Here is a 24,643-nt window from a genome sequence, read left to right on the forward strand (position 1 = left end):
TCGCAGTGTAATTGAATAATTTTGCAAGTTGGTTTGATAGTGAAGGGTAACGGAGGAACGGATGGGATATTTATAGGGGAAGACCCACATCAACCTATCCCCCTCTTATACAAACCCACTCGTTCCCTCCCTCGCTTTATAAGCGCCCCTCATAAAGAGTCTCGGCACAAAAATGCTATATTCCTTCTAGTTGCACAGAATTGTAAGATATGAATTGCAATTTTGTTTAAGATTACATAAAAATAAGCGATGATATATCTATGAATTCTGTTTCATTGAGATTACTGAAACATAAACGCGCGCGCTCGTGTGTGTGTGTGTGTGTGTGTGTGTTGTATGCACGCATATACACAAGCAAATAGACACATTTAAAATTTAAACGTATTACTAAAGCGTGTATGGTGTTGAAAAAAAATTTTTGTTTAATTATTATTAAACGTTTTATGTAATGTAATAGCCATAAATGTTAGGTACTGCCGGCTTAATGAAGCTCTAATACTTGTCCTCTAAATTATACTTGTCTTGTAAATTTTTCTTACTTGCAAATTTAACTTTCTTTAACTTTCACTTTTTTTCTATTTTAACATATATTAATATAAAATGTTTCTTTTTTTTACACAAATAAAATTAGATCCTAATTTTAGAATTTGTGAGATTTGAAAAAAAATTTCTATAAATAAATAATTAAATTTGTTGTTAACAGTGCAGTCTAAGATTTATACTATAAAACTGTAATAAAAATTCACCAATAAAGAATAAAAAAGATCAATAATATACGCTAATCAGACTTTTAGCGATTCACGTACAAATGCTACAAAAGTAACAATCGATGACAAATTTTTTCTACTTCCTAAACTACTCTAATATACGATGACATAAGTTAAATTAATCTCCAATACATAGAATTCCAATCCATTACCGAGGAGAAAGTATGGAATGTAACAAGGCCATATGAACTAGAATTATAAGAGTAAGTGCAGAATACCGGTGTTCTTTGGTAGTTGGGTTTCAATTAACCACATATCTCAAGATTAGTCGACCTGAGACTGTACAAGACTACACTTCTCTTAGACTTATGCATATCATCCCCATTCATCCTCTGAAATAATACCTGTCGGTGATTCCCGGAGGCTAAACAGGAAAAAAGTGCAGGAATTAAAGAGTAGAATAAAATAATTATTGTAGGGTAGAACATACTTAATTTATAACATAACTAAAAAAGCAATTGACCTAACTTAAATTAGGCTATAACTAACTTGGAACACACACACAGACACACAACGACACTATCACGCACGCTTGCTAAAGTATACATCTTCTTTTCGCATATATATATATATATATTTGCACTTAAAAATGTGAGTGAGTGTTTTTGTGAGAGGGTACGTGCTGTTACATCCATTATTTAAATATAATTATCTTCTTTAATCATTTATTTCAGAGTTGAAAAACTTATTACATTTTAAAAAGGAACTTAATAATATTATAATAAATAATATTATCAGATGATAATCTGTTTTTCGCTTGATTGACATAAATAATATTTTACTGATAATTTTGTGAAATGAATACATTTAGAATAGGCTATCAAAAATAAAAAAGTTAAAACTGAATGATTCAAGATTATTATTTACTTAGTATTTATTATTTACGACTTTTTATTGATTCGATGAAAGAGAATTAGTAAAGAATAATTCTTAATCAAATATACGTTTCGTAAAAAGTACTAAAAGATTTATTAGAAATAACACAGGACCATGGTATTAAAGTAAAAAAAAGAAAGCAGCTTAATCGATACGGAGCTAATAAATTTATAAAAATAATATTTAACAGTATAGATTTTTAAAAAAATTCAACATATTCACACTCGGTAGTACGATCGAGTTAAAGTTATATCTCCAGTATAACTATCAAGGTCACTGAGATGTAGCTGCAGGAGCCTAGCAAGTCGAAATGATTCGAAGCAATGTAAATCTCACCGGGGAGAGGGGTAGTAAAGAAGAGAGAAGAGTGGTGTAGGTTAGGGGAGAGAGTAGTAGTACGAGGGGAATGAGTATGGAAGTAATGAGGGCGGATATTTTTAGCAGGACTAGTAGAGGCGGTCGGATTAAGGCACAGCAAAGCGGATTATCTCTTCATGATTGATGAGTGCTCTCCTCTATGCACGTTCCCTTAATCCCGCAACAGCTAAACTCGTCGTGAAAACATACAACTCAATCCAAAGCTTTCCGTCCTCCCCGGGTTAAGATTATCGAAACTGTTATTGTTCCGCTGTAGAATACGGCTGTACAGAAACGACATCCTATACCGGAATTATTAACAAAAACATCACATACAATTTACATCATCATCATCGTCATTTCATTTCATCATAATCTATTACCGATTTACTTTAACACAATAATTATTTAGGTTGAAGTATTTTATATTAAATCCAAACATAATAAACGGTTATGTAATATTGATTTTTTTCTTTAATGATTCCTTTTAACGTAAATTAAATAGGTTAATATTAGTTAAAATGTCTTATTTTGTTATGAAAATGTACTAATATGACTTTTTTTTTAGTACAACTTTGGCTATAAATAAACCAAAATAACAAATTGTTCTTTCAGATACAGTTTAGCAAATAAATCAATTAGTTTATTTACTTTACAGCTATTAATAATTATTTGTGCGCGCGCAACACAACATACACACCTACAAATCTTGTTAAGATAATCAATAACTCACAGATTTACTGTTTTACTAGAAAACAAGCTAGATGCTATTATATAAAGAATTAATTTCTAATGTTTTTAATTAAAGGTTTTAACGGCGTTATTAAAATTCAAATACACGTATCAACTATGTATAAAAGTTATAATGTAATAAAATACTATATATGAAAAGTTCAATTGCTATTAGATAGTGTGTAGTAGGTGTCGTAAATCACCGTCATAAATCGTTATAGGTGATCTGACTTCAAAAGCAAGTCAATCGCGAATTCGGAATATCTATAATAATGAATAACAAGCATCCATACAAGGTTTTCTTAGAAAAACTGTGGTTTTCTGTACTATGATCAAGATATTCTGCTTCATAACCAAATATATAGTCCATAAAAATGCTAGTGATAATATTCAGCTTTACAAACGAAACCGTCATTCTGCTCACCCAGGGACTAATTTTGTTATTCGTGTGAGAAAAAATAGCCCCAAATAGGTGCTCTTTGTATCTCACATGCTTTGAATCTGTCACAGCCATAATAGAGGCTCGGACAGATTGTGAAAGTAACAAACTAATTTTCTTAATTTAATCGTTTCTAAAATTAAATATTTTAAAAAATGTTAGTAAACGAAAATGTAATATTTATCGTATCTATTTAATTAAATCTATATAAAACTCCAATATAGCTCTACTAAAAATACGCTATCGATCTAAAAATTATTGCTTCTCTATAATTTTTTTGTTTTTAAAAATACTGGATTTTTGTTTAACAATTTTGTCCGTTTATTGAGTTTGTTGGTTTAAAAATGTCTGAATCGTTTTTAACAGATATTGCCAAATATATTTTATTGTAATATTGTTGAACTAAAAACTACCTTACGTTAAATTTTTTCGAATTTCTACTCTTATCTTAATGAAAAATGATATTTCACCTTTTTCCTCGCTTAAGTCTATTAAAAAAGTCCATCAGAAAAATTAAGTTCCATACACATGATTATAATTAGTCTGAAAAAATGCACAATTTTTAATATTATCAACTTCCTGGCGACGATTTTTGTTACATAGATAACTTTTATTAGATACCTAGTTATTTTTTTAAATGAAAGCTATAATTAAGTCTGTTATTTTTGATAAGGTTTGTTTACAATATATTTTTTGAGATTTTGCTCGTACATTTTTACCATTTACGGTTTAAATTTTTTATCTATAAGATTGGTACATCTCATTCATAATGAAGTCTTTTGCAAACTGTAATCTGAATCACTGCTTTAACATAAATTTTTTGGCGGGAACAATATTTAACGGATTTGTAAGGATGTCTGGAGACAATCGAGCTTCACCGGGTGAAGATAAGAGACAGCTGCTAGTACTTGACAAAATTACTCCGTTAATCTGTTACATTCCCTCTCCCCCTACCCTAATCACGACGGCAGCTTGTGTGTGTGTGCGTGCGCATGCAAACACACAGATAGACAGACAGAGAGAGATTGAGTGTGTAAGTGAGAGAATAAATATAAATATTTATTGAAAAAAACGTGAACTTTAAGAAAGTCTATAATTTTTAAAATTTATAAATTTGTAAAAAAACATTGAATATACATAGATATTAAACTACGCGTATTTTGTCTAAAATAATCAAGAAATGTTATTTGTTAAAACAAACTAAGCTATATGGACGAAATGACGCATGTATAGGTGAAATATAATATTAAAATTTTTTAATTACTGGTACTTAATTTAGGATTATAACTTGTACATAAATAATTTTATTCTTAAAAATTCAAAACAATATTTGAGGATGTCACTACGTTGAACACTAATGGTTTCAATAGATATCTGTGAATTTAAAAAAATATATATTGTAATAATAAAATGATGTACATTTTGATGAAAATAGTCTACAGTTGATAAAAAATAATAGGCTAATCGTAGAAAATACGTTTTATATTTGTTTGATTAATGGGTAGCGTGATAACCTTTAAGAAAAAATAAAAATTGTGCTAAGTTACTTTTACATTCAAAGGATTAAATGAAGTTAAATCACTTTTGTAACATGCAAAGTAGTTAATCCACAGCACTATATTTCAATTCCTCTAAATATTTAGAATATTATAATAAAATTAAACAAATCTTAAATAACATAAAATTAAAGAAATTAACTCTTCGCCTCTCACATAATCTCCGAAATGAATATTTTTTTAACCACGATTTCAATACTGACTTAAAAATCAATAGTTTTAATTTTAAAAATATATTTTACTAGAATATTGAATTGAATTATTGTGATAAATATACTTGTTTTCATTTCTCTTAAGCAGTACACACACAATCGCACGTATTTACATTCTATGTTAAAAAATACAAAGTTAATAAATATAGAAAAATTTTATTAAAAGATAATAAAAATTCAAGGAAAACATATAATAACTTAATTTAAAAGTGCATAAAGCTTTTTTATAAGTAAAAAAGAAAAGATATTACCTTCAATTATATAAAAAAAAATCAATCTATATATCGTCCTCTATTTGTATATAATCAAAATCATATTTTAAAGTAGAGTATAATTAGCTAATAAAAATCTTATTTTAAATTTTGAAAAACTTTCATTAAAATATTTATATACATTACATTTTTCTTGTTGAAAAGAAATTTAAAACTTTATGAATTTTTTTTAATCAGTAAAAATTATCTTGAATAATAATGTCACCAAAGGACTCCAGTACACTTCATTACGAATAACTTAATCAGTAATTTTAATGATATTTTATCAATAATTCGTTAATGAGGATGTTAATCTAACCCACTATTGAATCGTCATCATCATCATCAACTTCGCAAAAATATTTCATAGGAAAGCAGTATACGAGAGAGGGTTTGAAAATTATGTTATTATAGCTTGTTTCTCTTGAATGGTAAAATTCAATATTTTTGGCATTTCTACAAAATTAAGGCTTGTAATCCGATTATCTATTATTACACAAACTCAGTTTCGATAAAAAGCAATTTCTTTACGAAGGAAAAAATGAACCGATAAATTTATCATCTTGTTCTGATAGTCTATATGTAATCTTTTTAACAAAACGATCTCATAAAGTCCTGCGCTAACAATGACAGATCAATAATCAAAGTAAACGAATAAATTAATGAAATCTTCCTCATCTTTTCTTCATTAGTAATAATCACACTAATGATAGCAACAATTATAAGAAAAATTTTTAGCTACCATAATCATCAACATACAAAACGAAATCATTCACAAATCAACTCCCGCAAAAAATAAATAAAAAATTACCAAAAAAAAAAAAAATAATAATAACATAATGGGTAATTACATAGAAATATTGAAGTATAAATTTATTAATTAAAAAAAAAAAAAAAAGTATACAAAAATAAGTAATATAAAATAAAATTTTTTAATACTTTTTTCGCTCGGAAGTAATGATAAATTTATACATTTCATAACAAACTTCACAAAAACCTCATATTTTTAATACCAATTATTGATTACTGATATAAAACTTCTTAACAGCAAAATTATAAATATTACACGTGGGAATGTTGTTTCGTGTTGGTTTTTAAATATCCTTAAAAACCGCAATTGAAAGTTATCATAAGCTATCAATATTATTAATTATACTATAAATTCAATTATAATTAGTTACATTGTACTAATAGTTATTGTGAGTTGTTATAAAATACTTTATTTGTAACAAGGATATAGATGGCTTAAGAATGGAAGTTAAAAATGTTTATTTGAAGCAATAATTTATCGTGTATGTTAGTATAGACCAGTTTCATATTTATCAATTTTGTGTAATTTTATTTTATATTATTAACTCATGGGCTACCATTTTTTCAGTTATTTTTTATAATTGATTATTATTTTCTAAAATAGCATTTTACCTTCGCCATATATATATATATAAATAAAACCACTACTTTAAATGAGATGTAAATATATTTAAACTTTAATAATACGGTAGCTGTCGTGCTAAGTAATCAAACACGTCTCTCAACGTTCTGGTTTTTTCAATTTGCATTGTAATACGTTTCTTACAGGATTAAAAAGAATCACGCTCAAACCTTCAACAAAATTATGAAATTATTATAAAAGTTTCGCAAAATTCTACTCGAATAATATCGCTGTGATGCATTCTTAGTGTTAACTGTTCAGTTGAATCCGTCAACTAAGAACTTCACGTGTGGTTTTAACGTTTTTGAGTCGACTAGTAGTCGGCCCTATCCTCTTTTATTCCAAAGCTGGATTAGAATGGGAATTAAAGTCTGAGCTAGCCAGGGGATTATACGGGATCGGAGAGTGGCGGTGCCTGGGGTAAGACCTCGAAGAGGGGTGAGTAGTTGCAGACGGCGCCAATGCCAGTTACCTGCGAATACCTCCTGCCTCGTTCGGCCACGCACTACCACATCACTCTACTCCGCGCGGTACCACGTCCGTCGCCACTACCCTATTACAGAACGACTCACCTGCGGACATCCACTTCACCATCATCACCGCGTCTAGCTTTCACATCTTCAATTCTGACTACCCACCCTCTCTATATAACACCCCAAACAATCTTGTAACTCCGATAAATAATAACAGTCATTCTCTAACTGAACTATTTGAAATATAATTACTCCGAAGATACTTACTATTATTATTTTTAACTTTTGAAGTTCTTTTTGAAATAATGTTTACCGTAAAAATAAGTGTTACTTTAGAAAAACTGTAGAATAGTAATTTTGTTATTTTAAAAATGAAACTTCATATTAATATAATAATTTTGTATAATATTTGGGATAAAAAGTAATTTTCACAATCGTTTATAAATCATTTAACTGCTTCCATTACTGATTTTATCAAAATTAATTGTGTGTACATACAATTTATTATATTCATAAAACCAAATTTAGCTACCTTATGTTGGAAAAAGAAACTAATGAAATAAATTTTTGTAATATTCATTCACCTTAAATTTTGTAATTATTCAATGAAGAAAGAAACCGTACCTTCGAATTACGCAAAGTAGGTACATTTCATCGGTAAGCATAATCATGTCATTGGTATGAATATAGCATTACCCAAATTCAAGCAAGTATTTATAATGGACTTAATATAATAAATAATGACGGGTAAAAAAATAAAAATATATTATCATATAGAGTTTAAAAAATTTTATTGTAAATCTGTTTCTAATATTTTTTTATTATCTAATGTTTAATTTATTTAGTACTCCAAATTAGGTAATTAAATATTAACTTTTAACTAATTTTAACAAGATATTGCAAGTATCGAAAAAATACATATGAATGAAGTATTATTGTTAACAGTTTCTTTAAAAATTTATTATAAACAAATAAACTATTTTTTACTGAGAAACTAATGCACGAGGTAATTATGGAAAAATTAACAATATTTTCTTGAATACAATAGATTTTTGTTGACTACAATCTGGTATTACTTTATTAGTTTATAATATCTGTACCAAATTTTTTTATAATGTAACATAAAGATATAACCAACAATTTAAGAGTCATTAGTTTCTGAGCTGTTTTTCTTAGATTAATGAAGTTCATTATACAGCCAGTTTCTGCGGTGAACAGAATGAAGATATGATTTTTAGGGATGAATATCGCTTCCATTTTGATGGGCTTTTTATGTTGATATTCAGCAATAAGTACGATTCAGTGAAAAAGATAACAGGAAACCGTTTTGCTCTTCATTGTTGTAAGTAAACCTGGCAGATAATGTTGGATATTCTTAAGAATAGCTATAAAATTTTCATGTGTGATTCGTTTGATGAGGCTCCCTAAACTTATGACAGGCGTCTAACAGTCACCTGTCACGTACCTGTTTGAATATTTTGTAAAACTTTTTTAAGTGAATAGTCAGCTGAAAATGGAAATTACAATTACCAAAACAATTATGAGACAAATTTATTTATTATATCTTAATTTTCGCAAACAAACTAATTTATAATGTTATACGGCTTGAAATTCTGAAAAAAATTTCCTTCTTTCCTTTTCATAAAAACAGACTTAACACAGATATCACACCGAAAAGCATGAAATGGATAAGTAAAATTTGTTACTCATCAACATAAAAGCATAGAAAACTTTATAAATATAATTTTATTTACATAAACCTTACGGGTTAATAAATATAGATATTATATAAATAAGCTTGTAGTTTGAAGTTTACACTGGTTTTCGTAAAATAAAAAATCAATATTCTTACTAAGGAGTAGCTCAAAAAGCATTTTTTTCTTTTTCTCTTAATAACATCCTGACCCCTGTAGGGAGATGCCTTGTTACGATCCGGTCGTCACACCACCCTTCCGTTCCAAGCCTCGATGGGCTTTATCGGAAGTCGTCTTTTAGACACTCTAAACTTGATACACAACACGGCCAGCAGTTTGGCCTCTGTCAGGATAACACCGATGCAAACGCCTTGGCAGATATTTACATCAGTGAATTTACACAACCTATTATCGCCTTCCTATGGCCTCTTCCAACCCTGCCACCTACTATTACTAACAATTCTCAACTATCAAATTAACGATTTACGAAAGCCCAATCCCCACGCCTTCCTCTGACACCGAGGTTTCACACAAAAACTCTTCCTATATCTAACTTCTATGCACTCACATCATTCTTTGAAAAATATTCATAATCTGCAAAACAAGTGTTAATCGCAACAACGACAGTTTTGCCTACAATTTAATTTACTCAAGTTCTATCGATTTACTTAAAAATCAAGAAACAGTTTCGCAAATTTAATAAGCCTCTAATGAAAACTTACCCTATCTCTCTCTCTGCTCGATCCTCATTCGGGAGTGAGTTCATTGCCTACACCCTCCTACACTGCGGTTCCATCACAGAAATCTTCGCACATTCATTCTCATCCAAGCTGCGAATATCTATCAGTTAATTGGGGCCTTTGCCAAAACGCCTATCTTGACTAAGTAAGCACCGGGCGGGTCCCTAGCCACCCGGCTAGGAGCTTGCTATTCTATCTATACATCTATAACAGCATCAGACCCCTTTAGCCAATCTCTGCAGGTCTAAGAATCTAATGCAGCCAGCAATTATATCAATTCCCTTTCAGTTCCCCGATTAGCTTGCAGATCAAAACCAGAGTTGATTCTTACAAACTCTCTAGCTACTTTGGTTTGTTCAGCCTCATACCTTGGACAGACATATATGACATGACGCACATCATCAATGGTCCTACACTCCGGACATAAGCCTAAATTAATCAAACCAAATCTGACTAGCCTACCTCGAAAGCACCATGTCCAGAAAGAAACTGTGTAATATGCCGATCGGGGTAAATCCATTTTACTACCATAATTCTCACTTCAGGAAAGTATGTTTTTATGTTTCATCATGTTGTGAAGTATTACTTAAATGCATTTCTTTCCGACAGGGTGCCAAATTTATTTACGGAAAATGTCGCTTTAAAAATTGTAATCCTATAGTTCCTAAAGTTTCATAACATGTTTTTAAATATTCTCATTTCTTTAACTTTACACTTCTCCAGTATTGTTTTAAGTTAAAATTCAGTAAGTATAAATATTAGAAATAAAATATTTTTATTTTTATAATAATTAATTTCGTTATTTAATTTTTTTTACACAATTAAATATATAAAGATGTTGTCAAAGAACAATAAATATGTGTAGAACGTCCCATAACTCACTTCAAAAAGAAAGACCCAAAAAACAATTAACTCCTCTAGATTCCGTTTGCTCTGGTTGGCATTCTTTTAAACAGCTGCATAGATGATAAGGAAATGAATATTTTTTAGTGTATGAGAAAGTTCCATGCCTAACCGGGACTCTAACTCAGAACCTTCGGATGAAAGATAGAAATAACACTCAGCAACAGAGATCGGTTATTTAATTTAATCCATTTTTTGGTATTACTTCCTTCAAGCAGAGATTATTGTAAAGAAATTAAGAAAAATCAACCAATTTTATAAATTTTAGATTATCTTATTAAAATGGTTTACTATAATAATGGATTCATTACAATACACATTATTATTGGGAAATATTTACCGTTGTTATATTTTGTCTCAATTAGGGTGTGACATTAATTATAACAATTCTATTAAATTTAAAAAAATTAAAAAACAATAATTTAAAAAAAAGAATGCAGTAACTTTATATTATTATTATTATTTTTTTATTATTTAAGTATTCAAATAAAGTTTAAATTTTATAAAAATACTGGGAAACGTAAACAGATCAGATGCCTTGGAGTGCCTACTCTATGGCCGGCCTCCGTGGTGCGAGTGGTAGCGTCTCGGCCTTTCATCCGGAAGTCCCGGGTTCGAATCCCGGTCAGGCATGGTATTTTCACACACGCTACAAATCATTCATCTCATCCTCTGAAGCAATACCTAACGGTGGTCTCAGAGGTTAAATAACCAAAAAAAAGGTCCATATGTTGAAGACCATTTGAAAAATTTAAAGACAGATAACGATCGATATAGATAATGACAATCGATATAGACGATACTCTCGATATATACAACGATATTAAATTTAGTAAAAGAAGTTTTAGGTTATTTATTTATAATTTATATAGCAGTGAGATGGTGAGGTTTAAACTTACCTTTAAACTTTACCTTTCCTTATATAATACGAAAGGTAAAGTCGATAGATGGGTGGAATATATTGATGAGTTATACGGAGGAAATGAATTAGAAAATGGTGTTATAGAGGAAGAAGAGGAAGTTGAGGAGGATGAAATGGGAGAAACAATACTGAGATTTGAATTTAAGAGAGCATTAAAAGATTTAAATGGCAGAAAGGCTCCTGGAATAGACGGAATACCTGTAGAATTACTGCGCAGTGCAGGTGAGGAAGCGATTGATAGATTATACAAACTGGTGTGTAATATTTATGAAAAAGGGGAAGTTCCATCCGACTTCAAAAAAAAGTGTTATAGTCATGATACCAAAGAAAGCAGGGGTAGATAAATGTGAAGAATACAGAACAATTAGTTTAATTAGTCATGCATCAAAAATCTTAACCAGAATTCTATACAGAAGAATTAAGAGGAGAGTGGAAGAAGTGTTAGGAGAAGACCAATTTGGTTTCAGGAAAAGTATAGGGACAAGGGAAGCAATTTTAGGCCTCAGATTAATAGTAGAAGAAATATTAAAGAAAAACAAACCAACATACTTGGCGTTTATAGACCTAGAAAAGGCATTCGATAACGTAGACTGGAATAAAATGTTCAGCATTTTAAAAAAATTAGGGTTCAAATACAGAGATAGAAGAACAATTGCTAACATGTACAGGAACCAAACAGCAACAGTAATAATTGAAGAACATAAGAAAGAAGCCGTAATAAGAAAGGAAGTCCGACACGGATGTTCCCTATCTCCATTATTTTTTATCTTTACATGGAACTAGCAGTTATTGATGTTAAAGAACAATTTAGATTCGGAGTCACAGGTGAAAAGAAAAAGGTGAAAAGATAAAGATGCTACGATTTGCCGATGATATAGTAATTCTAGCCGAGAGTAAAAAGGATTTAGAAGAAACAATGAACGGCATAGATGAAGTCCTACGCAAGAACTATCGCATGAAAATAAACAAGAACAAAACAAAAGAAATGAAATGTAGTAGAAATAACAAAGACGGACTACTAAATGTGAAAATAGGAGGAGAAAAGATTATGGAGGTAGAAGAATTTTGTTATTTGGGAAGTAGAATTACTAAAGATGGACGAAGCAGGAGCGATATAAAATGCCGAATAGCACAGGCGAAACGAGCCTTCAGTCAGAAATATAATTTGTTTACATCAAAAATTAATTTAAACATCAGGAAAATTTTTTTGAAAGTACATGTTTGGAGAATTGCTTTATATGGAAGTGAAACTTGGACAATCGCAGTATCTGAGAAGAAAAGATTAGAAGCTTTTGAAATGTGGTGCTATAGGAGTATGTAAAAATCGGATGGGTGGATAAAGTGACAAATGAAGATGTGTTGCGGCAAATAGATGAAGAAAGAAGCATTTGTAAAAATATAGCTAAACGAAGAGACAGACTTATAGGCCACATACTAAGGCATCCTGGAATAGTCGCTTTAATATTGGAAGGACAGGTAGAAGAAAAAATTGCATAGGCAGGCCACGTTTGGAATATGTAAAACAAATTTAGGGATGTAGGATGTAGAGGGTATACTGAAATGAAACGACTAGCACTAGATAGGGAATCTTGGAGAGATGCATCAAACAAGTCAAATGACTGAAGACAAAAAAAAAAAAATACTGTGGTAAACATTCCGGGGGTAATAAGAGCAAGAGAGGAAATTAATAGTGAACTAATATTGCAGAATTTATTGTTTTCGTAGTATTGTCCATTTCATTGTTTTCATAAGCTAAAAAAATATAAATAAACGTAAATAATAATATTAATATTTATATAGTAGATATGCCATTCCAATTCAAACGATTGCTATTTCTAATTAAACAATTATTTTCGTAATATAATTTGTCAAATATACTATAAAATCTATTTAATTCGTACACTCAAATTTAGCAATCGAGCATTGTCAAATCTTGCTAGTAAATAATAAAATCAGTACAACTAAGATTATGTTGTGTAAAATAACGAAAACAAAAAAAAAGTATAATTTTAAATGACCATCCTAACATCTAACATCTAACATCTAACTCTTTTTTGACAGAATCTGTTTTCTTGAATACTTAGGATAGTGATGTAAAATAGTATTTCAAACAAAAAAAATTGAGTAAAATTTGGAAAAAATAGTGCTGAAAACATAGTTTTCAATTTCAAAGTCTTAGAAAGTTTTTGTGAGATTTAAATTTTTGGAGTACATTTTATCAGATTTTAATATTTCAAGAAAAAATAAAATCATAATTTTTTTAATAAAATCTTTAAGAAATTTTTAAACCGATCCAACAGTTTCTTTGCGAAACCTATTTAATTTTAATTAAAATTTCAATGGAAAAACGTTGTTTTAGCGAACCAATTATCTTTTAAACTTAATAACTATTTTTTTTTTTTGTAGAGGAACATTTCTTATAATAAAAGAAAACTATCATTAAAAATTAATCAAGAATATTTTTTAAATTTCATAATGAGCATTTTTCTAAATTTCAATAAAGTTTTTTACTTGCGTATTATATTAAAAAATTATACCCGAAAGGTGGGTAAAGTATTAAGCTATAGTTAATCTATAAGTTGGTAGTTGCTTGTAAATAAATGTGTTGTCCAAGGTAATTAGGTATATCCGTAGCGCAAGCGATTCAAAAATAAAATCATTTTTACCTGTCAAACTTAAGAATTATGCTATTTGCCTTAAAACTCCTACATACAAAAATTACTTAATTATAGATAAGCGTATCAAATCGGTTATATTTTATCAAATTTGTCTATGATAGTAAGAATAATTTATTATTAATATTTAAATACATGCTACCCACGAATTCTAACTAAGTGGCGTAAATATACCACGCTTAAAAGCATTGGGAATGGCAACTTATAAATATCAACAGGTAGAAATGACGGCGTCACAATTCGTGGCGCCGTTATGTATAGACGCTGAAATACCTAGTAAGCGTTGTTTTCATTCACTATCATGTTAAGCTAGACGTAGGTAAAATAGTAACTATATTCTCTCTATTTATTTGAGTTACTTCTCCAGTCCTTTCTTTTCTGTGCCAAGTGTAAGATTTTGACATATCTATTTGAAATATTTCTCTTCTTTAATTTTCTACTGTTTTTTCTATAACTAAATTCAATAAACATGGGGATGGCTAATTGTATAAATTACCAACCTTATTTTTCCTTATTAGAATTGTAGCACAAACTTTTCGCATCTCCAGATAATCTTAAAACTTCATTTCGTATTCTACCAAGCCATTTAGTTTTCTAAACTTTCCTGTGCACCACATCAAACAAATTTCTGTGTTCTGTTTTTCTGGTGTCACTAATGCCCATCCAAAACAATATTGAGCTAGTAGATCGTAGATGATGGATTCCGAAATGATTTTCAAATATAGAGTACAAGCTTTGTCAAGTTTACCTAGATTCCGGACCGATGAAATACTACTATGGGGACTTATAATTTTTGCTGTGGGAGAAATTCTACTGTGAGTTTTTTCTAATTCTGTTTAAATCACACATGTACTCTGTGATACATGTATAAATTATTTAATACGTATTATTTAATACGTATAAATTCTGCTATTAAATAAGTCTGCCGACGATCTCGAAACCAGATGAGGAGAATATCCCAACAGTGACAATGGTGAACAAACCTATGAGTCAAATTTCCTAAAGAACTAAAGCGAGGATTTCTGAAAAGGAACATTACCTTCATTATCATCCAATTTATTGGCCTCAACAATAAATTAACTCTTATTGGTTTATGAGCTAAATGACTGAGAGCAATGAATATTTTTCGAGGATATACAAAATGAAATTTAAAAAAGAAAAAAAACAGTTATCTACGCTAAGTTTTGCCTTCAACTTACTCTAAACCTTCCATTAATGTACCATAATTTATAAATTTATACTTTACATTGAAAAAAATAACCAATGATTTTATTTAGTTTTTTTGTGATATAAATTTATTTTATTAAAAGAGTTAAAATATTTAAACTAATTATACCAGACTAGATTAAAACAGATTTGAATTAATAATAATTTAAGAGATGTAATATTGAACTATAATTCTATAATTATAATTCCAATTTGATGTTATGTTATTAATAATTTAAATTAATTTTGACCTACCATTCAATGCTTTAGTTTTTATAATAAAATTGTTTTTTTTTTTTATATACTTTATAAAAAAATACTCATGAAAATCTTAGTATGTCAATAAAATCGCTAAAGTAATATGAAGAGAAAGAAAATTTTATCTGGATAGTAATATTTTTTATAATTATTTCATAAAATATGCAGGATACAATATACCTAGAAGAGGTTTTGCACATTATATCTAATTCCTATGAATATAAATTTCGTTATATCACAATGACTAATAACGTACATGTTCTTTTCGAAATAACCCTGAATAGATATTTCAAACAATTAAATAACTACTCGTAAATGATAAATCAATAAAATGTTTTAAACAGTTAATCGCAGATATATTCAGTGAGAACCAAAAACATTTGATATCAATATAAGAAATCATGGTGAACAGTCTAGTGAAGAATGATTAGCGGAGATCCTAAAAAAAATGGAATGAATAGTAGTGAGGAGATTCTTACGAAATCACACTGGTTGCTTGCTACACGTGCGTCACACAATTCATTTAAAATTAAATATGATCACTACATATATATTTGATTTTTAGTAAATATAATTAATTAATGGCAATCTCAGTTAACCGTTCTCTATCTTAGATACAAGACACATCTTACGACAAATTATATAAGTTAAAAAATAATTTTGATATAACAAAAAAAATTCTAGCCCGTCCTCAAAACGACTCAGAAATTCATATTCACTAAATAAGTACTTCCTTGTTTTCTAGTTTCTTTTCCTGATATTTCAACATTTAAAACGTGGAATATTTCTTTTAATAAACTTCTATTTTTTAATCTTATCGTAACCTGTTTTCTCATCGACTCATTACGAAGTGTTCGAATTAATCTTATTCCTAATATGAAAATAATGTTCAACTCTGATCTAAAAAGAAACTATTTTTTTGTTTTAATGAAACCTTGAAACAATTTCTAATCAAGCTGTCATATCATGCTAAAGAAGCAGCTATATTAATCATTATAATTTAAAAAAAAAAAACAACATAAAACTGGAAATAATCTATTCCATTTAAGATATCTTAGCTAAAAGAATTTTTTTATCTTTTAATTTTTATTAATACAAGAATATTCTCTTAAAAAAAATTAATAAATATATTTCAAAACTTACCGGTAGTTGGTTTTGAACTATCCTCTGGCAGCACAGTGGCTGGGGGTGGTGTCGCTGGGGGAGGTGGCAAAACTGGACTGCTTTGAACATGTGCTGGCGACGAAGGTGGTGAACTTCGTTCTCGTGGCGTAATCAAAGCCAAAGCTTGGGTCTAAAAAAAAATATATCATCTAAAATTTTGACAATTTTACAAAATAATTACACGATAATGATATAGTCTAAAATTAATATTTTTTTAATGAAATTTGAATAAATATTGTATAGAACCTTTTTTTTCAGATAATACTTCAGAGGATGACTGAGGATGATTATGTATGAGTGTAAATGAAGTGTAGTCTTGTACATTCTCAGTTCGACTATTTCTGAGATGTGTGGTTAATTGAAACCAAACCACCACCAAAGAACACCGATATCCACGATCTAGTATTCAAGTCCGCGTAAAAATAACTGGCTTTACTAGGACTTGAACGCTGCTGGAACTCTCGACTTCCAAATCAGCTGATTTGGGAAGACGCGTTCACCACTAGACCAACCCCGTGGGTTTGTATAGAACTTATTTATTTTATACTTAACTGCAGAAAACAAATGAAAGAAAGTTCACTCGAAAATTGAAATGATATTACAAGCTTGATACGCTGTATATCAATAAAAGCAAATAATAATACTGAAATAAGACAACTGTACTAAAACCAAATTTATTTACTAATTTACTGTATTACCTAAAGTTTCTTATTCTCCATAAAAATCAATTTTTTGCCTTTGGAACAACTTTACATGATGGGTACATAAGTAACCACCTTCATATACGTATCCTATATTCCTACATATGCATGTAAGGTCAAAAAGAGGAAGGTATATTCTTCCAAGGATAACAAAGAGGTTTCCACCTTGATCCAGAGTAGCATTACAAACAAAAAAAAAGTTAAATAGAAAAGAGAATCGGTTAAAGTTCATTACAATAACCTCAACAAAAAAAAAAAAAAAAAAAATCATAAATAGGTTTATATAAAATAATAATGAAGCAAAATATTAATAAATTATTAAGTAAAATCACTGTAAAAATAAAAATAGTAACAATTAACTGACATTTCTTAGTTAATACCACTACCATTAATATAAGCTAATTATGATACTGAAAATACCGAATTAAAAAAGTGGACAGTTACACACAATTGCATTGTGGTGGACACCACATGCAGCACATTTTTTGTGGCGTATCGGCATTTTATATTAGTTTATATATATTAATTTTGTTTCCCGTCGCTCAAGTAGTTTTGTAGTGTAAGTGAGAACGTGTCGGAATCATAACCATGCACACATCGGTTTGAATCCGACTTCATATAAATATATAATTTTTTAACTATTTTTTTTTTTAATTTAAATAAATATTGATTTATTGATAATTTATTAACCTCTGTAAAAATGTTTGAATTAAAATGAAAAGTTCATAAAATTTTACTTCACTAATTAATTCTGATTTCTTTTCAATCAGAGGTTAAAAATTAATAATAAATCAATATATTTAAATTTAAAAAAAGGAAATGAAATAGGATTCGAAATGTTGTGCCTTCCCCTTGTAAGACCCAAATATTTCATTAATTAAAATTGTATTTGGCTATAACTCTGGAACTAGTGAAACTAAGTAGCACTTATGATATATCGTTGAAATGCTCTTTATTTATTTCCCGTTATTAACCCGTGAATAGTGGATTATTTTCAATTCAAATATGTTCCATTCCTGATTTGAAGTAAAAATCACGGTAAATAATGTTTTTGAAAGTTATAATTATGACTTTTACATCAATATGTATTTATTCGATCTTTATTGAAACGAAAAATAGTTTTAAGTGTGTTTATTTTTGGCATTCTGTAGCAAATAAACCGCAATAAGTATCCTTTTAATTTACTGTTTTGTAGGTTAATGAAGACAACTCATAAGAATACAGTAATAGGCGTAAGGACTTTCCTAGAGTCCATTCGTTACTTTTATTTATATTCAAGTTACCTTCTAAGGTAAAAGTGTCTGAAGAGTTTTAACACATTATTTTCTTGCAATAACATTTAGATGAATTTAAATATGTCATAATATTATACTTTATGTTTATTTACTTTTATATATTGTCTCAAGCGTTTGTATGCATTCTATAAAATTCGACGATACCTACTTTTGCGTAATTAATAACTAATAAAGAGGATTACTATAATATTTATATTTAATTTCTGTTAGTGTAAAATTGGTCAAACAAAATTAATTTGACCTGCAACGAGTTTAAAATTTTGTCGCTATTTTAAGAAAGTTTAGATAAATAATAAAATATTTTATAAATAAACTCTTTACGAACAGCTTGGTTTTTAAAGCCGTCATATACGATACAAACTGAGTTTCATAAATCGTTATTTATTAAAGATAAAGAAGAATTGCAGCAGACCTACCACGCCCTTGAGATATAAGAATAATCCTGGTTATAAAAAAAACCTACCTCATCATACTAGGTCAGGTAAGAACCAGCGGGTAGCTACCCTATCACCAGCCTAAAAGCGGATTTTCAAAAGTAAAACCTAATAAAAAAAAGGCCCTTCCCATTTTTTATGATTCTATCGTGGAACAGTTTAACTGATTTAGAAAGGTAATAATACAGATTAGGAACGTTGCAGAACAAAGGAAATCTGCTGAAAAGAAATCACACATGCACGCGCACACACATTACGTCTCTACAAAACCTATGGATAATTTTGATGGAAGATCTTCTTAGCTTTTCATCCAGCAGTAATACTATTAGACATATTAATTTTATGTTTATATTTAGCGTTGAAGGATATAAATTCGCATACTCGTAGTCAATCTTCTATAGATTGAGTACTGATTTGTAGGGTTTAATTCTATAGCAAGAACTTAATGAAAATATATTATTTTAAAATTCATAAGACAACCTACTAAACTGCAAGCGGGTTTTTATCTTAACGCCAGAAAGTAAAATCTTGAACTAAAATGATTACTTCAAATTACTTTTTATCACAAAACAAAATATATTGTTTTTTTTGCAGTTGTTTCATTTGAATATTTAATTTCTAATAATAGAGGATTCGGTTCAAGTTTTAGAGAGTATATTCCAGAATTATTAAGCTCAAGTTCATCCAAACAACCTGTGTAAGAACTTAGTTTACAAAAGGTCAATAAATACATTTTTTTTTATCAACTATTAATAGTTTATAATTAACAGAACTGTAATTATTCTGTGAATTAGGTAAAGTAATTTTTTTAATCCTCCTTTCTTAAATAAATAAAAAAAACAATAAACTAATAAATATTTTCGTGCTTTTTGAAAATCTTAACTTATTATAACACGAAACGCTTGACTTGAGACTAAACTTAAAATACTGCTTGGTTCAAGTCCAACCCATCGGGTTAGTCTAGTGGTAAACTCCTAGTCGTCGTAAATCAGCTGATTTTGAATTCAAAGGTCTAATGTTCAAATCCTATAAAGGTAAAGGTTGCTAATGACTTTAATTGTTGATGAGACTGCAAATAAAAGTATTTAAAAAAAGTAATTCTGCAACCTTGGGAAATTTTTTCTCGTATTTTCTAGATTTAGGTGGGAGGGAAATGAATGGCCGGTTGAATTTGAGGTGTACGGCGGGGTTCCGCAGGATTCTGTCTTGGGCCCACTCCTGTGGAACCTCGCCTTTGATGGCTTGTTGAGATTAGCATTCCCGAATTATGTAAGAATTGTGGCCTGTGCTGATGATTTGATCTTGCTTATCTCTGGCAAAACTGAGGCTGAGGTAGAGGAGACGGCTAGGATTGCGGTGGCCCAGGTAAGCAGCTGTTTCGATTGGCCCCTAGCAAGGCGGTAGCTGTGTAGCCATGGTTGGCAGACGGCGGATCAGAGATGATTATAAGTGTGGGTGAGGTACGAGTTGAAATGTCAAGGGAAGTTAAGTGTCTCGGCGTTTGGATTGAGAAGCCGGGTCTTCTCAGCAAGTTCATTGGGAAGAACGTGCGTAAAGCTGAGGGAGTCACATCCAGTCTGGGCAGATTATAACGGTAAGACCAGGGTCAAGACAGACAGCCAGGAAGATGATCATGCTAATGGTGAGATCTATTTTACTTTATGGGTGACGACCTGGGCATCTGCATTCTCTCGGAAGAAAAATGTGCGGATTTTGGCTTCTCTGCAGCGAGGGGCGATCACCCGGGAAATTTCGGCTTACCGTACCGTCTCGGTGATTGCGGTTGACTTGATCGCGGGTGTTGTCCCGATACACTTATTTGCCGGACAGTTGAGACTGAAATATGAGGGTACACCCAAGAGTGAGGCAGGACGCATGATTATGGAACGTAGGAAGGCGTCCTGGGAGGGAGAGCACTCAGGTAGAACATTGCAGACTTGGAGGTTAATCCTTCGTGTAGTACTGTGGGTCCGGAGGAGTCATGGGGAAGTCAATTATTTCCTTGCCCAGCTTCTTTCGGGCCATGGAGCTTTCTTTGCTTACCTCCACCGTTTTGGAAGGAGGGAGTCTCCGAAGTGTACCTATTGTGATTAGCTGGACACCACGGAGAATACCTTTTTTGGTTGCGTCAGATGAATCGAGGTTAAAGAGAGGCACAATCTTGGGTCACCGGACAATATCGTGGCTTGCATGCTGGAAGGCCGTCGTGAATGGAAAGCCCTGTGCGGAGCCTTCATTTGTCCACGCTTGCGAGGATGGCGTTGGTGATGATCATGGGAACTCTGGATCCCCTGAGCTCGATGGTACCTCTCGGGGCCAAGTATACTTGGTTGCAGGGCCGGTCCCGGGGATGGGAAGATTTGGTGAGACAAGAGTTTTAATCGGTAGGATGGAGGTATACATACGCTCTTAGTAACATCTAGCGGAACCTGTACGAGTCCGACACTGCCCCATTTATGGGGAAAAGAGGAAAAAAGAGAAAGGAAGGAATCTATGGGAAGGGGAAAAGAGATTTGGAAATATGTTTATCGCCCTGAAATTAACTTAACAGAGAAGACTGTAGCTCTTTCTATTATTGAATAGTTATTCAATCAATCATTCAATAATGATGCACGTTATTAGACTATATAACTTTAGTTTTGCATGGAAGTCATTTATTAATGAAAGTCAATAAATGACTTCTATGACTTATTTAGGTCATTTAATGGAATGAAACTTAAATAATCGGAAGACAATTATTGTTATTAAAAAAATGTTTTTATTGATTCAAGAATCAGAAAAGTGCGACTAAGAACACAATAATGAACGATTTTAATAGTCATCATTATAAACATATGTGTATTCAAATAAAATATATGTTTCTATAAGTTGTTGATTGGACGTGTCATAAGTCACTCCTGAAAACGATGCAAGCATTTCTAAAAATAACATTTATTTCATACCAGGATTAATAGGAAAACTGAGGATTGAAGTGAATTCCCGATACCGCCTACACTGACTCGGTTAATAGATTGAGTATCAGCATGCGCAATTTATGTATTTAATTCGCATTTCGGCTGCCGAGCATACAGAAATGCAAAAGGCATTTAAACAAACAAAATATCAACAAATAATTTATTTCTTTTAATTTTTATGCAACCATAACTACTACAAATTTTGAGTAAAAATTTTATTACCTTGTGACGAATAGCAAAATAATATGTAATAAACGATTCATCAACCTGTTCAGAATGACATTTTAACGGTTACTCTTTAATAGAGTTTATGACAGAAAAACTTTTAAATCTGTTATTTCACCGACCGGTTCCTCTGATGTCCGTAACATTTTTTTACAATATGTGAAAATTATTTGCAAAAAAATGCCGCTTGACTAGACAAGTATGTTTAATTTAGAGTTAGGGCCAGTGGCCTTTACAATCAGGCAGCCGGTTGGTTTATCACAGAAAGGACGAACGAAAAAATTATGGCGCCTGTTTTTTTTTAATCAGCTGTGAGTTGTCACTGATCAAATGATTGATCAGCCGATCAGAGAATCCGTACAAATAGAACAGCACGTATACTGGCTATTAGCTTACAGACGCGCGCAGTCGCTCGAGTGTACACACACGCACACAGAAAAAAAAAAATTAACTCGACAGCCTCACGCCTCACATTACGGAGCAACAATAATTCCTTTCACTTATCTCTAACAATATTCTCAGAAGAAAAAAACGTAATATTTAAATGGTATCTCTTTGCTTTATTAACATTGATATATTTCATAAGACGAATCATCAATAGAATGGGTGTATAATAAATATATGTCTTTCTTGTAATGGTTTATAGATGAAATCAGTTAAAAGTTAGTATTTGAAAACATTAGACCGCTTTACAAAATTGTACGTAAAGAATGATGAAACCTGGCTTTAGAACGGTGCTGTGGAAGTGTATAAAAAATTTGATAGAAATTATTTTAAAATTTGTTCCTGTTATGAATTTATTAATTTACAACTCTATTTATTTAAAATATTTGAACCAATCAATTTGTAGTATAAACATATCCGAATTTTAATCCATTTTTTAATGAATTAGTTTTTGAAACTATCATGTACAATTTCCAACGTAAAATATATCACTCACCGCCCCTTTTCCAGCACTTGCAACTAGCACTTCTAAATAAATATTTTCTTTTCTTTTATCAAATATTCGTATGTTATCAAATTCTCAGATTCTAGTACAGTATGTTCAGAAGTTACATGAGTTAAATAAAAAAGTTATTTTCATTCCTGGGGTATTGTCTGACGTAATTTAACAACTGAATTTCTTAATTAACGACAAATATCTTTAAAAACACTCTTAATGATAACTTTTTATAATGAAACCAAAAACAAATTCATTAATGTCAACTGTTATTAACGATTTTTCTTAAGTTAGCATAAATCGAATACTTACAACATACTGTTTTTATCACTTTCAGATATTATACCATCAAAATTAAGACCAATGAAGAACTAAATTTCGATATAAATTCTACGTATAGTAAGTTAAAAGTTGAAAAAAGAAACAAATTTCTATTGTAGAACAAACAGATCCTCTTTTTAAAGCTCAATATTAATAATAAAAAATCAGCAAAATTAAAGCTTTTGGTTAGAGATGAAGTTAATTAAATTTTAATTAGGAATAACATATATATATATAAAAGAAATTATAGAAATGTTTTAATTAATTCTACTACGCAAAAAAAAAATGTTGTGTGAAACACATGAAACAAATATCTGATTATTTAGAATGCAGGAAGTATTTAAAGATTGGAGATTGGCACAGAATTGTGATTGGGTAGGGAAGTGCACCAAAACAATTTATAACGAATATTACAAAAAAACTTATAATGTTCTTTACACTCTTTTTTTATTTCCCTCTCAGTAATAATTAGATTAAAGGTTTTATCAGATTTTAAGTCAAGTTACTATTTTAAGAAAATTTAACTTAATATTTTAAATATTTGTTCAATTATGTTAAATGATACGATTTTGAAAGCAAAATTTTGGTTGCAAATTAAATTATTACAACATTTTTATATCAAAAGCTATTTTTAACAAATTAATCAGGAAAAATGATTAAGAAATTTGACACAGAAAAGTATAAGGAATGATTTGAATGTAAAAGTTTTTAAACAAATTAACAGTGTCATCATATTCCACTATATTGTGTACATTAATAATAAAATTTTCTATAGATTAATAATATATTCGTAGTAAATCTTATCAGGCTATAAGGTAAATTAAAATTCGGTTGTTGTAACTTGGTTTATGTATTTAGTAGAGGTGCTTTAGTTTACATCTTTAAGACAATGATTTAATTAAATTCCAAGCTCAATTACTACTCGGTTAAAAAAAAAATTAAGCTAAATTTAAGTGATACTAATCTGTATCCAGTTCCCTACAGCTTAAGTGAACAGATGAGAGACAATTATAGCTACTTAACTATGGATTGTCGTATGTAGATTAGGTGTCATTACCATAATGGTTGAAGGTGATCTGTCATAAGACAATATCACTTAGAAAAAATACCCCTTGT

The 24,643-nt window shown here is 30.1% G+C and overlaps 1 protein-coding gene across 1 annotated transcript in view; it reads right to left on the reverse strand.

Annotated features, from left to right (window-relative positions):
* dve (SATB1_N and homeodomain domain-containing protein dve) overlaps positions 1-24,643 on the reverse strand; it is a 217,457-nt gene that overhangs the window by 115,229 nt on the left and 77,585 nt on the right. Inside the window, exon 2 of the mRNA XM_075381353.1 lies at positions 16,637-16,787. Coding sequence (XP_075237468.1) covers positions 16,637-16,787 — 151 coding nt within the window. The remainder of the gene's footprint in view (positions 1-16,636; positions 16,788-24,643) is intronic.

Source organism: Lycorma delicatula, chromosome 1 (genome assembly GCF_047948215.1).
Source record: "Lycorma delicatula isolate Av1 chromosome 1, ASM4794821v1, whole genome shotgun sequence".
Taxonomy (NCBI): Eukaryota; Metazoa; Arthropoda; class Insecta; order Hemiptera; family Fulgoridae; genus Lycorma; species Lycorma delicatula.